Raw genomic sequence first — 13858 nt, 5'->3', positions numbered from 1 at the left:
ACATTGTTCTTTTCTTAGGTTTTTGAATACCTTAGTATGTCAAGCTCTTTCCTGCCTCAGAGCCTTTACAAATCCCATTCATTATGTTTGGAATGTTCTTCTTTTCTTCTCTTTCATGACTTCATCAGTCTGGACTTTCAGGCCTCAATTTAAATATCAAAACTAGGCATGGTGGCACATGCCTATAATCCCAGCACTCTAGGAATCTGAGAAGGGTTGAAGATTTGAGCCCAGCCTGGGTAATTTAGTGAGATTCTACCTTGTTATTTTAACAACAAAAAAAGGCTAGAGATATAAGCTCAGTGTGAAGGCCCTGGGTTCAATCCCCAGAATTGGGAGGGAAAAAAATTAAATATCAACTTCTTAGAGAGGACTTCCTAGGCCATTCTAAATTCCACAGTTCTCCTGTTAGTCTTTCTTAAGTCCTTAAAATAAAAGGTATCTTCCTGTTGGGATAGGAATTGATCTTGCTCTCCATTATAACCCAATACTTGGGACTTCTTGACAAAGAAAGGCACTTAAGAACTATCTGCAGAGTGAAAAAATTACTACATGCTTTATGATCCAGTCTTGCAGAATCAGGAAAGGCTGTCTGCTTTTAAAAAGGACTTTGCAAACTGAGAAATAAGGAATGAGTAAGAACAAGCCAGGTTAGGGATGAAGTTAGAATGAGGAGGGTGGTGCATCTGAAGAACACAAGACATTCTGAGGTTGGATGGGTACCATGTCTAGCATGTATGAGGTTCTGGTTTCCATACCTAGCATGAAATGGGGAGAGGGGAAGACAGTCTATATGGCTGGAGACTAGGACTAGAGTGTGGAAAACCACTGGAGCTGGAGAGGCAGGCAAAGACAGATGAGAAGGGCCTATAAGCTATGTTAAGTAGTTTGGACTTAAACCTGAGGGGAAATAGGAGCGGTTGAAAGGCGGGAGTTGAAATGGGGTGTGCCTTGGCCAAATTTGCATTTTATCAACCTGGCAATGAGGAGACTAGATTGGAAGGTTGCAAGACTACAAGTGGGAGAAATCGTGGGAGGCTACTGTCACAGCTATGCAACAGTCATAGAGTCCAACTAAAGTTACCAGTGGAGAGAAGGAAATGGATTTGAAATACAGATGTGAGGGATGAAAAAGGAATCCAGAAAACCTTCATGATTCTGTGATTTCGGAAATCACTGTTAAGCATTTTCTCTCAGGGCTATTAAATCAGTTTGGAAAAACCATTCTTCACAGCACTTCCTGGTCTGCATAGTAGCGTTTTGAAGCCAAAGTTGAGCCTTTCCCTGTTTATTTCTGGTTCCAAGAATTCACCCTGTCGGGCGTGGCGCAAGCCTCTAATCCCAGCACTCGGGAGTCTGAGACAGGAACATCTCAGTGAGATCAAAACCAGCCTGGACTACACAACAAGACCCCGTCTCAAAACAAAACCCAAAACCCCTAAATAAGTAACAGTTCACACCTCATCTGGCGCGATGGCACAGGAAGTGTTCAATAAAAGTTCGCCGAATGATTGCAAAAGCACTAACTGGGTTTACTTTTTTACTCTTTTGCCCTCAAGGCTGCCCTTCACAGAATCCTGAAAACACACGGTGCTAGAATCTGAGTTCAACTCATAATGATGGTTAACAGCTTCGTTATAAGTCTTCCATCCTAGCGCTCCCCAAGAAGCTCTCTCCAACTCCTCACCTTTGGCAAAGGTGTAGGGGTCTCCTCAGGTAACGCTCAAGTGACTCAGGCCAGCTGGGCGCAGCAGCTCAACAAACACTCTCCATTCGAATCTCCCGCGCCCGTTTCCTCCGGAAGTGACGCCCTGACCTTGGTTCCTCAGAGCCAATCAGAAAAGGCGCCGCAGAGATTAGCCACGGAATCCCCGGTGTTTGGAAGCGACCATTTTCTTCAAATTGGGTGCGAGGCGGAGGATAAAGAGTTTGAGGGATGTTCTTCTCCGATTAGTGGGGCAATAGCATAGTCTGTAAAGTTGGTTTCCGGGCGGAGCTGAGCCTGCTGGACCTAGAGATGACGGGAAGGCGTGGCAGCGGGTAGCAACGCCCCCGGGCTGGGGTCTAGCTGGGTGACGGACGCAGTGGAAGCCGGGGAAGGGGTTGGCGCAGCCGGGGAAACAGGAGCCGGCGCTGTTCGAGGGGGAATAGCGCCACCCAGAGCCGAGGCAGGATAGGGGCGGTGGCAGGGGAAGGTTCTACAGTGGGTTACCTGCGCTACAGAAGAAAGGGGGCGTAACCCGCAAGGAGGGCCGGGAGAGAGGCGACCTCCCGAAGGTTGGGTTGTGCGGGCACCGTAAAGGTTTGAGACGACACGTAAACCAAGTTCTATAGGGCTGGTTAGGCTGGCATAATGTAGGTAGGTGCAAGGAGCGCAGTTTGCGAAACCATGCTCACTTCCTGCTCCTTGGGTGACAAGATGCAAATCCCTGCCTCTCTGAGCCACCTCCTCATCTCGTGAGAACGACAGACATGCGGGAGGCACAGGATTGCAGTCGAGGTTGAGTTAGATGAGGTGACGTGTGTGCCATCATGCCTAGCGATGTACATACTGGCATGTCAATACATTGTTCTGGTAGCTGTTACTGTGTGGGATTTGCAGAGGGCAGGGCGTGTTGCAGTGCAACTGAGGTGACCAGGGCAGGTTTTGGCGGTGATCATAAAGGCAACTTGATCTGAAGGAGAGGTGGGCCTAGGGGACGCTGAGGTAAGGAAGGACAGGACAGGCGGCGAGGCCCTGGCACGGTGGGGGCCGACTCGCGGTGTGACCGTAGTGAAGTGACCCGAAGGAGGGGCTGGCACGAGGGCGACTTGGAGGACAGGCAGCGAGTCTGAGTTGCGGGCTGGCCAGGGGTTTCCCGGGGGAGGAGCCCGTTGGCCGCGGGCGGAGCTGAGGGCTGGGCCTGGTTTAGCCTGCGCGCTTCTACAGTGTAGCTCCGGCCCTCCCAGGGCCCTGCATCAGCCTGCTGGAGCCATGGGCCGCCCAGCCCTCCTTCTGTTGCTCCTGGATCTCCTGCTTCCCGAGATCGCCGTAGCCCTCCGGCCGGCACTAAGAGCCCTGGGCAGCCTACATTTAACCAGACCCACATCCCGCCCCGCAGTAGCCCTCAACTACTCAGTTCTTTACTTCCAACAGAAGGTAAGGGGTAGGTGGGTGGGTGGGGGCTTCGAGGTCCCAGGTCCCAGGTCTCAACCGCCAGGACCCTTACCCCGTAGCGCTCCGGCCCTGGAACTCACTTAGAAATTCAGACTCCCTAATGCCTAGGACCTGTCCTCCCTGATGCCTACAGACACTTTCCAGAGGGCAGTCCCAAGTTTAAAATTTCTCCTTTCATTACCAGTAATTTAATAGCAGTCCTGGCTCCATTCTCATTCATAGTCTTCCCCTCAGAAATTTATTCTCTTATAGTTCTGGAGGCCAGGGCTCCATACTTTTGATTTCTGCGCTTCTCTACTTGGCCATGACAGTCACTTAAACAGCCCCCACCCTCACTCCACCCCCCACCCGCTCCCAGAGTACATTTTGTGTGAAATGACAAGGAACCTTCACAATTTTACATTGCTGGTAGCCTGTGTAATGATAGGTGAACATTTAGAAAACATTGGGGTTAGAAAGAGTGCAAGGGTCTGATCTTGGCTTTAGGAGTCCTCCACCCTCCTAGCTTTCTGGTCTTGGACAGGTTCCAGTATGTCTCACAGCTTAGTTTCTTGATTTCCTGGTGGTTGTGGTGATGGCTAAATGGGAGCAGAAGACTTACCATTCGCAGGGCAGCTGGCCTGATGTAAGCATTTATTAAATGCATGGTTACTGACCTTTGTGAATTTTGAATAGGAATTTGGGTTAGAGACATGGCATGATTTGTAGAATAACTTATAAGAAATATTTTTTAACCCAAACATTTGAATTTGGGTTTAAGAAGAGAAAGTATTTTAATTTTAGCAGAGGTACCAGGAAATAGAGGTCTTTTTTTCAGCCAACTCCTTTAACTCCGTAGGGCCCAGTTTTAAATTGAGAGCTTGGTCAAGACCAAGGTATTTCATACTTTACTGAGGAAAATTAAGTGCTCTTTGGGGAGCTAGCCCAGAGGGAAGGTTGAAGTGGAGGCCACGTTAGATTCTCCAGGACTCCCTGTCCCCCTGACCTCTTTCACTTGGAACTCTCCGCTCTCATCTGTTTTATATACTGGGATTTTCTATAGAACTATTTGCAAAGTCCTTTTACTAAAGTAAAATTGGGAAAGGGGAAACTATCGGGATAGATTTCTAAATACTCTTTGGCTATGCTGAAAAATAACTGCCACCAGAAAAAGAAATGGAAGAGAAGAAGGGCACAAATGATCTGTTCCTAATTTATGGGTTTTGTTGTTGTTGTGGTTTCCTTTGTTGGTCACTACACTTTTGAGAAATATAATTTAAGGCTTGTTCCTTTTCCATTTTTTGGTGATTTGCAAAATCTGTTTGACTTTACCCAGCCAACCTTTGCACACTGGTTTGTATTTAGTTTATATTTGCGGGCACAAATTCTACATATGTATATACCATAATAATGATTCAATTCCAATTGAACTTTATTTTGTTGAGAAAAAAATTTCACATATGTATTTATTGCATGATTATAGTAGTTGCCAGTTTCTGCACCATAGATTTTTAATTGGGACTGCATGTAAACTCAACTTTAATTTTTTAGTATAGTATAGTATTTTTTAGTATAGCCTTTATGCCTTTTAATAATAAATTTGTAGTTAAGGTTCAGCTTTAATTCATGGCTTAATTTTTATCAAACTTCACAAGTTTCTTAATTTGTGGTTATATACATTTTGGTGAGCAAGCTACTTCCAACTGTCCTATATGCACATAAAAGACAAGACTTTTTTTGCAATACTGTGCTTAAAAAGGCTTAGCCCATGGATTTATTCCTCTTCTGCTTAGAAATCCTTCATAACTTTGATTGCTTGCAGGATAAAGACCAAACAACTTGGCATGGAATCCACTGTTCCTTACCACATAACCCCAGCCTCCCATCTCCACTCCTATACATTTGCTCTTTTCTTTAGCAAAATAAAGCAGAGACTCCAGTGAATTTCACTGTTTCAGAAATTCTGAGGGCTGGGAATTTAGCTCAGTGGTGTTGCTACCTGCTTTGGAAGCACAAGGTCCTGAGTTCTATCCTCGGTACCAAAAGAAAAAAAAAGTAGAAATTCTGTCTGAATGCCATCTCTTTTTCACTAGTTAAATTCATCCTTTTGTCTCAGATAAAATGGCATGTCTTCTGCAAAACTTTGCTTCTTTAGGGCAAGTTAGTTGATCTTTTTTAATCCTGCACACTTATTTGGTATGTGTCCCTCAGCTGCATGACAGTTTCTGGTACTTAGACAAGACTATGGAAAGTATAAGAGTTTTCCATTTCCATTTAGAAGGAGGATTTGGGGAAGCCGTGGCAGGCACCATGTCCAGCTAAAAAGAAGAAGCCCTTTCCACAAGAGGAAGCCCTTTCCACAGCTCAAGCAATAGGTTGAGGAATGAATGAGGTAAGGCTTTCAAGCAGAAGTAAAAAGAGGAGATGAAGAAATTTGACATTAAAGACAAAGACTGGGAAAAGGGCTCCTGGCTACAGTAGAATTAAGAATTCTTATACAAAAAACAAGCTCTTCCTTGTGCCTGAGATCATGGTGACCTTTGGTTCCGTTCCTATTTAACCTTCTGGACTTATCACTGTGACATCTTTTGGTACCTTTAGCTAGAATGTTGTCTTAGAGCCTTGTTGTATATTTAAGAATAAACCTTTGTGAAAAAAAATAGAAAGTACTATATAAGGCATAAAATAAATAGTTGTTGTTAGCATAATAATGATCACAGACAAAGCAAAGGTTATTATTTGATTAGGCAAACTTTTTTTTTATACTGGGATTTTAACCAGAGCCTTTGCACTGAGCCACATCCTCATCCCTTTTTAATTTTTTTTCCCTTTTTAATTTTTAAAAAAATTCTGAGTCAGGGTCTTGTTGCTGAATTGCACAGTCTGAGTTCAAACTTCCTATCCTCCTGCCTCATCCTCCTAGAGTACTGGGATTATAGGCATGAGCCACCATGCATACAGGCAGGTCTGGGTGACTCAAATCCTTTTTAATTTTTCTTTTTCTTACTCTTCCATACTTTAGCAACTATTTCTCCTCTTTCTTTTTCAAAATCTTCAAATACTGATTTAATAGGAATATCTGGTTGTTTGTTTTAACGTGAAATAAGTGAGGAGATCAGAGGAAGGGTGTGCCCACATCACTTGGGCACATCAAGGCTGTGGGTACATGTGTGATGCCAGTGTTAATAAAGGGTTTCCGGGATGCCTGGCTTGTGATTATAGTGTTTTCACTGCTTATAACCTTCCTCTCCCATCTCAGCTCCTCAGACTAGACTGAGTCCTGAGGTAATTTTATTGGGTGATATAGAGGAGAAGAAGAATGGATCTTGTCAGGCTGCCATTTCCTGAGTGATAAAAACAAACAAACAAACAGAAAAACACAGGGATTTGTGCATTTGTAATTGTAGCAACTTGGGAGGCTGAGGAAAGTTTGAGCCCAGTGTGGGGAGCATAGCTGGACCCCGACTCAACCCCGACTCAACAATAAGAACAAGCAGAACAACGCCCGCCCCAGTGTAATATGTATTAGAGAGAGAGGGAGAGGGAGGAGGGAGGAGGGAGGAGGGAGGAGGGAGGAGGGGAGGGGAGGAGAGGGGAGGAGAGAGAGCAGTTGATTGATTTTTGAGCTTGATAGGTTAGTAAATCCAAGATGTGGAGTAAATCCAAAGCTGCAGGGTAGGCAAGTTGCCTACTCAGGGAAGAGCTGTAGTTTGAATCCACAGGCAGTCTGCTGGCAGAAGCAGAATTCCTTCTTGCTGAGGGAAGTCTTGTCTGGTTCTGTTAAAGCTTAAGCTGATTAATTGAGGCCTACTGGAACAGAGTTCACTAGTTGAATTGTTAATCTTATCCATAAAAACACCTTCATAAAACATCCAGAATTATGTTTGACCACATATCTGGGCACCATGGCCTAGCCAGGTAACATAAAATTGCCAACAAATAACATAAAATTAACCAACACATCTACCAAAGATGTTGTCAGGGTTAAATGTGGCAGCACATGTAAGCACATGCAAGGTGCCTGGAACATAGAGGGAATTTAAGGAACTTAATAGGATAAACACAAGTTCCTGCCCTACCCTGTCCTAAAACCACTCTCCGTAGTGGTTATGCATTTCAGATCAACCCAAGTGCTGACTGCCATGCTCACATCTCTTCTGGAAGCTAGCGGTCTGTACCTGTACCTGTACCTGATTCCTATTTAACAGCTAATCAAAGTCTCTGCTGAAAGTCTTTCTGGACTCAGCACTGAACTAATCATGGCTACTGACTGTTGCAGGCCCTTCCCACAGCTCCTTCCTTAGTTGCTGTGGTGCAGTCACATGAGTGGACCAAGCTGTTTCGATATATGCGCATCCTACACAGTTCTGCTTTCAGTTCCTGCTTTACTTTCTATTTTGCCACTTTTGCCACTGTGGCCCTGATGTCTACTAAAATGTAGCTGCATTGGATCTCTTGAAGGACATATCACACTGATCTTTTTCTGTCTGTATTTTTTCACTCCTTTTGTGTTAGCCTTCTGTCACTGTGACAAAATACCTGAGATAAGCCTGGCGTGATGGTGCCTGCTTGTGATCCCAGCACTCAGGAGGCTGAGGCAGGAGGATCGCCATGAGTTCGAGGTCGGCCTGAACTGCATAGTGAGACCCTGTCTTAAAAAAATACCAAAAAACTGAGATAAACAAAAGGAGGAAAGATTTATTTTGGCTCACCATTTCAGAGGGCTTTAGTCCATGGTTGGCCGGGGCTTGTGTTGAGGCAGCACATCCTCACACATCTGGTGGGGAGCATGTGATGGAGCAAAGCTGCTCATATCATGTTAGCTGGGAGGGAGGGAGGAAGACAAGGAGAAGGAGAAGGGGACGGAAAAGGGGAAGGGGAGGGGAAAGGGGAGGGGGGAGAGGGAGAAGTAAAAGGAGAAGGAGGAGAAGGAGAAGGAGAAAGAGAAGGAGGAGAGAGAGATCTAGGATGCCTGCCCCCACTGACCTACTACTTCCAATTAGTCCCTGTCTTCTAAAGTTTCCACTACCTTCCAATAGTGCCACCAGGTGGGAACCAAGCTTTCAACACACAAGCCTTTGGAGGACATTCCCTATTGAAACTGGGTTCTTATTGGATTCTATTGATGGCCTTCCCCTTAAGCCTGGAGTAAACTGTCACAAATACATGAAGTCTAAATAGATTTTTGTATTTTATGATACACCTCCTTTATGGAAAGGGTCTTGGAGGTTTTGTAGCCCATGTCTTAGCTATGATGGGTTGACCTTGATCTAAAGTATGGAGGGGCTGGAACTTGATAGAGTTTAATACCATAGTGGTTAAGAACACTGGCCTAGACCAGTGTGGTGGTACATGCCTGTAATTCCAGCACTCTGGGAGGCTGAGGGAGGAGGATCACAAATTTGAGACCAGACCTCACGACATAGCAAGACTCTGTCTCAAAAAACAACAAAAACACTGCCTTTGGAGATAAAGAGGTTTGGAAAAAAAATTTAAAGAAAAATAGAGGCAAAGAGGTTTGAGAATAAATTCTGGTTTTGCCACTACCTGAGTAACTTGAAAAGTTACTCTGAGGCAGTCTCTTATTTTTATAATCAGCAAAATGGGGACAGTTATACTATCTACCACACAGATTTGTTGTGAAATGAGGTAGTATGTGTCAACTGCTTATTTAGCAATATTCATATAACTTATTGAATAATAAATGGTAAATATTTTATTCTGTCTTGAGGTTTGTTAATATTTTAATTTACGCCTTCTGCACACAGAATAAAATATTTAAAGTCTTCCTTAGAGCTAAAAATAGTTATTCTGAAAAATACAAAAATCTGTATGAATTCCTTTCTGTTACACACACAGTATATATATGACTTTTTTATTAATGGGATATGTTTTAGTGGCATAGGAATTAACTTTTTTCCTTGCTTGAGATCATTTTCTTTCACATAGATTCTAACATAAAAAAAAGCATATCAAACTGTTTCTATTTTATACTATTTTGAGTTTTAGTAAAATGTAGAAGGAAAATATGGATTTTGGAGTTACCTTCTCATTGATAACAATACTAAATCTAACACTGTCCTTTTCTTTTTGGTACCAGGGATTGAACTCGGGACCTTGCGCTTGCGAGGCAGGCGGCGGAACCACTGAGCCAAATTCTTGGCCCGATACCGTCTTTTTGATCACTAAGTTTTTAACATTTTTCTAGCTAATGCTAAAATGTAATTTTAAAATAGGCATGGTGGTACAAGCCTCTAATCCCAGCACTTGAGAGGCTGAGGCAGGAAGATCACTGAGTTTGAGGCCAGCCTGGTCTACACAGAGTTCAAGGACAGTCTGAACTACATAGCAAGACCCTGTCTCGAAAAACCAAAAAATAAAAAGTAATTTCAAGTAAAAATCAATGTCAGGTTTTTCATTATCTTGTTTTTCATTGGTGTTATGTCACCATATTGTGGTGATTTAAAAGTTTCTAGCATTTTGGGCACGTTGTTTAACTCTCTAAATTTTATTGTACCACTTGTAAGATAAGAAATTTGAATCTGCTGTTCTCTGACATAACTATAATTCTGCTCACTGAATGCCTCCTGTCTGTAGGACACTGCATTGGAAGAGTGGGGATATGGGCACAAATTCTGGTTTTGCCCTAATATTAACTGCCCTTGGTGAATTGGACCTAAACAATTTTTTCGTTTTGACTTTGAACAAAATACAGACTCATATAGAGTATTTTTCAATTGAAAATTATTCACCTGTACAACTGGCAGAATATAACACAGAACTTTATGATTTTAAAATTTGCTTGGTTATCTGTAGATTGGAAAAGAAAGAATTATAAGTAAGGAAAAGATCTTAACAATATATCTTTTGTCTTTATTCCCAGTACTTTACATGGTGCTTTCTACATGGTTGCACACCTTCCCTCCCTCTATTTCCCCCTTTCTTTCTTCTCTTCTCTCTTCTCTCTCTCTCTTTTTTGTTTATTCAGGCAGGGTCTTGCTATGTAGCCCAGGCTGGCCCTGACCTCATGATCCTTCTGTCTCCCCCTCCCTTGTACTGGGATTATAGATGTGTACCATCATACCTGACTTTACATGGTAGTTCTTAATAAAGAAAATTTGAATTGAAGAAGTTGACCATAAATTAAAATGAAAGAGAGGTGGAAATATGTAGCACATAAGTTTATGGTACATTAGTAGTGTTACTAATATGCCACTCCTTGTGGGAAGCTCTATATGCCCTGGGTACTAAACTAAGTACGTAATAGACTTTAACTTTTATTTTTTATTAAATTCTTTTATTGGTACATTGTAGGTAAAGACTTTAACTTTTTAAATATCTATAACCATCCTATGAGTAGGTGCTATTATTATCTCACTTTATGGGCAAGAAAACTATCATACAGAGAAGTTGTACGTCCAAACTGTACTGGTTATATGTACTTTTTCCCCACCAAAAATAATGAGTTTCTAGTTCTAAATTGAGTATCATTACCTAGGTTGTCCTGCTATGATAAAACTCCAACAATTCGGTGAGTAACCCCCCCAAAAATTGGGTCTTACTGTATTTTCAATAGAATGGACAATGGCTTTATACAGTCACTCTCAGCATAAGCTGAATGACAACTTCAGTGGTAGATAAAGAATATGGAAGGTCTAACATAAATGTCCAACCTGGAAATGACACATATCCTTTCCTCAAAATTCCTAGACTATAGCTGGTTAAATGAGTGCACCTAACCACAGGGTGAGGATAAAAAGTATTGGCTTGGGAGTGGCTAGGAGGAGAGATAGCACTAATGACTGCTGCACTTGATCAGTCACTTCCCACTCACCCTCCTACTCAGTGCTTTTCCAGTGTGTCGGGCACTGGACTAGGTCCTGGGGAGATAGAGATGATTATATCCGGAAGGACTTCATTTTGTACTTGTTTGATATTTCAATTGTACAAACTCCAACTTGTCTGTGAAAAACATAGAAAAGCACTGAAAATTTTCTAATTTCTTAGCATTTATGTGGCTATTACAAATTGCTTTAAAAAATAACCCTGAAGTGAGTCAAGTCTATTGAACATTATTTTTTTGCTAAACTTGTCATCATCATAATAGTTTACTACCTGATTTATATTATACATTAAAGCATATAGTAGAACTTAACAATAATAAAATTATCAATAAAATTATTGTTAATAATAATTTTATTAATAATTAATAATTAAATAATAAATGTACTTAATATTACTATAACAAAATATAGAAATTTATATAAAATATTGTTTTGTTAAGTGTTAGGTAATTGCTCATCAAAAGTTAAATTTTTAATAATTTTTATTATGTATTTAAGAAATATGTATGTAATAGAATATAAAAATCCATGGCACACAGTTTTATTATATTTGTGTATGTGTGTGGGTTTTTTTGGTACTGGGGATCAAACTCAGGACCTTGCGTTTTGTGTGTGTGTGTGTTTTGTTTTTGTTTTTGTTTTTGTTTTGAGACATAGTCTCACTGTGTAGCCTAGGCTGCCTTGAATTTACAGTGATCCTCCTTCCTCAGCCTCCTGAGTGCTGGGATTACAGGCATGTGCCACCACCCATGGCAATGGTTCACATTATTAAAGACCCTAGTTTTGTATACTAGCAGTGAATGAATGAACATTTATTGATTATGGACTGTGGGTCAAGTTCTATGCTAAACTCTTACACATTTTTTCTTTTCTTTTTTTAAAAACTGATGAGGATTGAACTGGGCTCTGTGCATTCTAGGTAGGAACTCTACCACTGAACTACACCACTAGCCCTACATACTTGTTTTGAAATTATTATTATCATATTAATGTCTTCAGTTATTCTTTTTAATAACAGTTTTACTGATATACTTTACATGCTATAATATTTATTTAAAAAGTACAGTTCGCTGCTTTTTACTGTGCCATCCCCACTTTGATATTCAACTTTTTCATCACTCCAGAGTGAAACTCCTTACTTCTTAGTAGCCATCCATCCCCACTCCTGCACATCTACATACCCACATCACAAACTCATGACAACCACTGATATGTTTTGTATATATTTCCCCATTCTGAGCATCTCACATAAATGGATTAGATTCCATTTATACATCTTTTTGAAATAGATGATTTAATTGAGGTTCAGAGAGGTTGCCTTGATCAAACTATTAAGGGACAATATTGTGAGTCGTATTTTAATCTATTATTTCCAAGATCTATGATTTTTGTTTACATTATGATGCTTTTGTATTTTAAGTAGCAATAACAAAACAGATGGGCTTTATCTATTTATATTCCACATTCAGTCTTTACAACAGTCCTATGAAGAAGATATTCTCATTTTTAGAAGTGAAACTACTGGAGTTTGGAAAGATCAAAAGAGGAAGTATACAAAATATCTAATTTGTAAATATCTCAGTTTTTCAATTCCAAATAGGTATAAAATGGAATATTTTTATCCCTTAAAAATTATGAACTTGAAATATATCTTGACAATGGGTGAAAATGTTCATGTGTTAAAATAAATGAAAAAGAGCCAGGTATGTAGCTCAGTGATGCTGAGCCTGCCTGGCAAATGCAAGGTCCTGAGTTTGATCCATGGTACCAGAGGGAAAAAAAAAAGAAAAATTAAAAAATGAATGTGTAATCTTATATTAGTCCATTTTTTATTACTATTAACAAAAAAATCCGAGGCTGCATACTTATAAAGAAAAGGGGCATATTTTCACAGTGTTGATGTCTAAAAGTCCAAGCAGTATGGCACAGGCTCTGCCAAGGGCCTGCCTTGCTGCTATCACACAATGGCAGGAGCATGTGTGTGAGAGAGAGATTATGTGTTAAGATAGGAAGCCAGAGAGCAGGGTGGAAGCCAGTCTTGCTCTTTGTAACAACTCACTCCATGAATTAATCCCTTCTGAGAGGAGTGCCCCTAAACGATCTAATTTAACTCCTACTAAGCTTTACCTTTTAAAGGTTCTATCACCTCCCAACATTCTGTTCTGAAGACCAAGCTTCCAACACATGAATCCTTGGGAGAAAAATCATATCCAACTCTTACTAAACATATCTCCAGATTTATTTATTCAGTTATATATTAGTGCCTACTGTGTGGTAGGCACTATTCCAAGCATTGGGGAAGAACATTCTACACAGGAGGAATAGTATTCTGGGCACAGGAAAGATTAATTGCAAAACCCTAAGGTAAGTTTGTGCCTGGCAGGAGCAGTTTTAAGGCCCCAGTTTGCCTGGGGTGACGTATCTGACAGAAGGAGTAGTAGGGGAAGAGGGCAGAAGGAAGGTAAAGGGGAATGAACTTGGAGACATGTAGGCTATTGTAAAAATGTGGTCTTTTTTTGAAAACAAATCGAGAAGCCTTTGGAGTTTAGGGACAGAAGAGTAATATGTTATTACTAATGTTTTCATAGATATGTTGTGGCTATTGTGTTGAGAATAGACAATAGAGGGCAGAGGAGGTGGAAACAGGAGGGCTAGGCTATCAGAAAAATTCAAATTAGAGAAGATGTTGGCTTGAATTAGTATAGTAGCAAAGGAAATATGAGAAGTGCTCAAGTTGTTATTTTTGATACAGCTGAAAGGTACATTTGATGAATTGGGTGTGGGATGTGGGATAAAGAGGAGCCAAGGGTGATTCCAACGTCTTTGACCTGAACAGCTGGAAAGATAGAATTGTCATTTACTATCATGGGAAAGTCTG

The 13858-nt window shown here is 41.1% G+C and overlaps 2 protein-coding genes across 5 annotated transcripts in view; one reads left to right on the top strand and one right to left on the bottom strand.

The window, feature by feature from the left end:
* Ddias (DNA damage induced apoptosis suppressor) overlaps positions 1 to 1913 on the bottom strand; it is a 30235-nt gene extending 28322 nt beyond the window's left edge. Inside the window, exon 1 of the mRNA XM_004868285.3 lies at positions 1688 to 1913. The gene's annotated coding sequence lies outside the window, so the exon portion shown is untranslated. The remainder of the gene's footprint in view (positions 1 to 1687) is intronic.
* Prcp (prolylcarboxypeptidase) overlaps positions 1844 to 13858 on the top strand; it is an 85183-nt gene continuing 73168 nt past the window's right edge. Inside the window, exons 1-2 of one of the 4 annotated variants that reach the window (XM_004868279.3) lie at positions 1844 to 1906; positions 2950 to 3139. In XM_004868279.3, coding sequence (XP_004868336.1) covers positions 2975 to 3139 — 165 coding nt within the window. In that variant the 5' untranslated portion in view covers positions 1844 to 1906; positions 2950 to 2974. Of the gene's footprint in view, positions 2041 to 2246; positions 2708 to 2949; positions 3140 to 5414; positions 5529 to 13858 lie in introns of those variants that run through there. The other 3 variants (XM_021247171.2, XM_087212241.1, XM_021247173.2) reach the window with 3 other exon arrangements.

The sequence above is a fragment of the Heterocephalus glaber genome, unplaced genomic scaffold, assembly GCF_053883595.1.
Source record: "Heterocephalus glaber isolate CG9 unplaced genomic scaffold, H.glaber_assembly_v1.0 deba00001429, whole genome shotgun sequence".
NCBI lineage: Eukaryota > Metazoa > Chordata > Mammalia > Rodentia > Bathyergidae > Heterocephalus > Heterocephalus glaber.
Note: the sequence above shows the minus strand (reverse complement) of the source record. Positions and strands in the feature narration are given on the sequence as shown.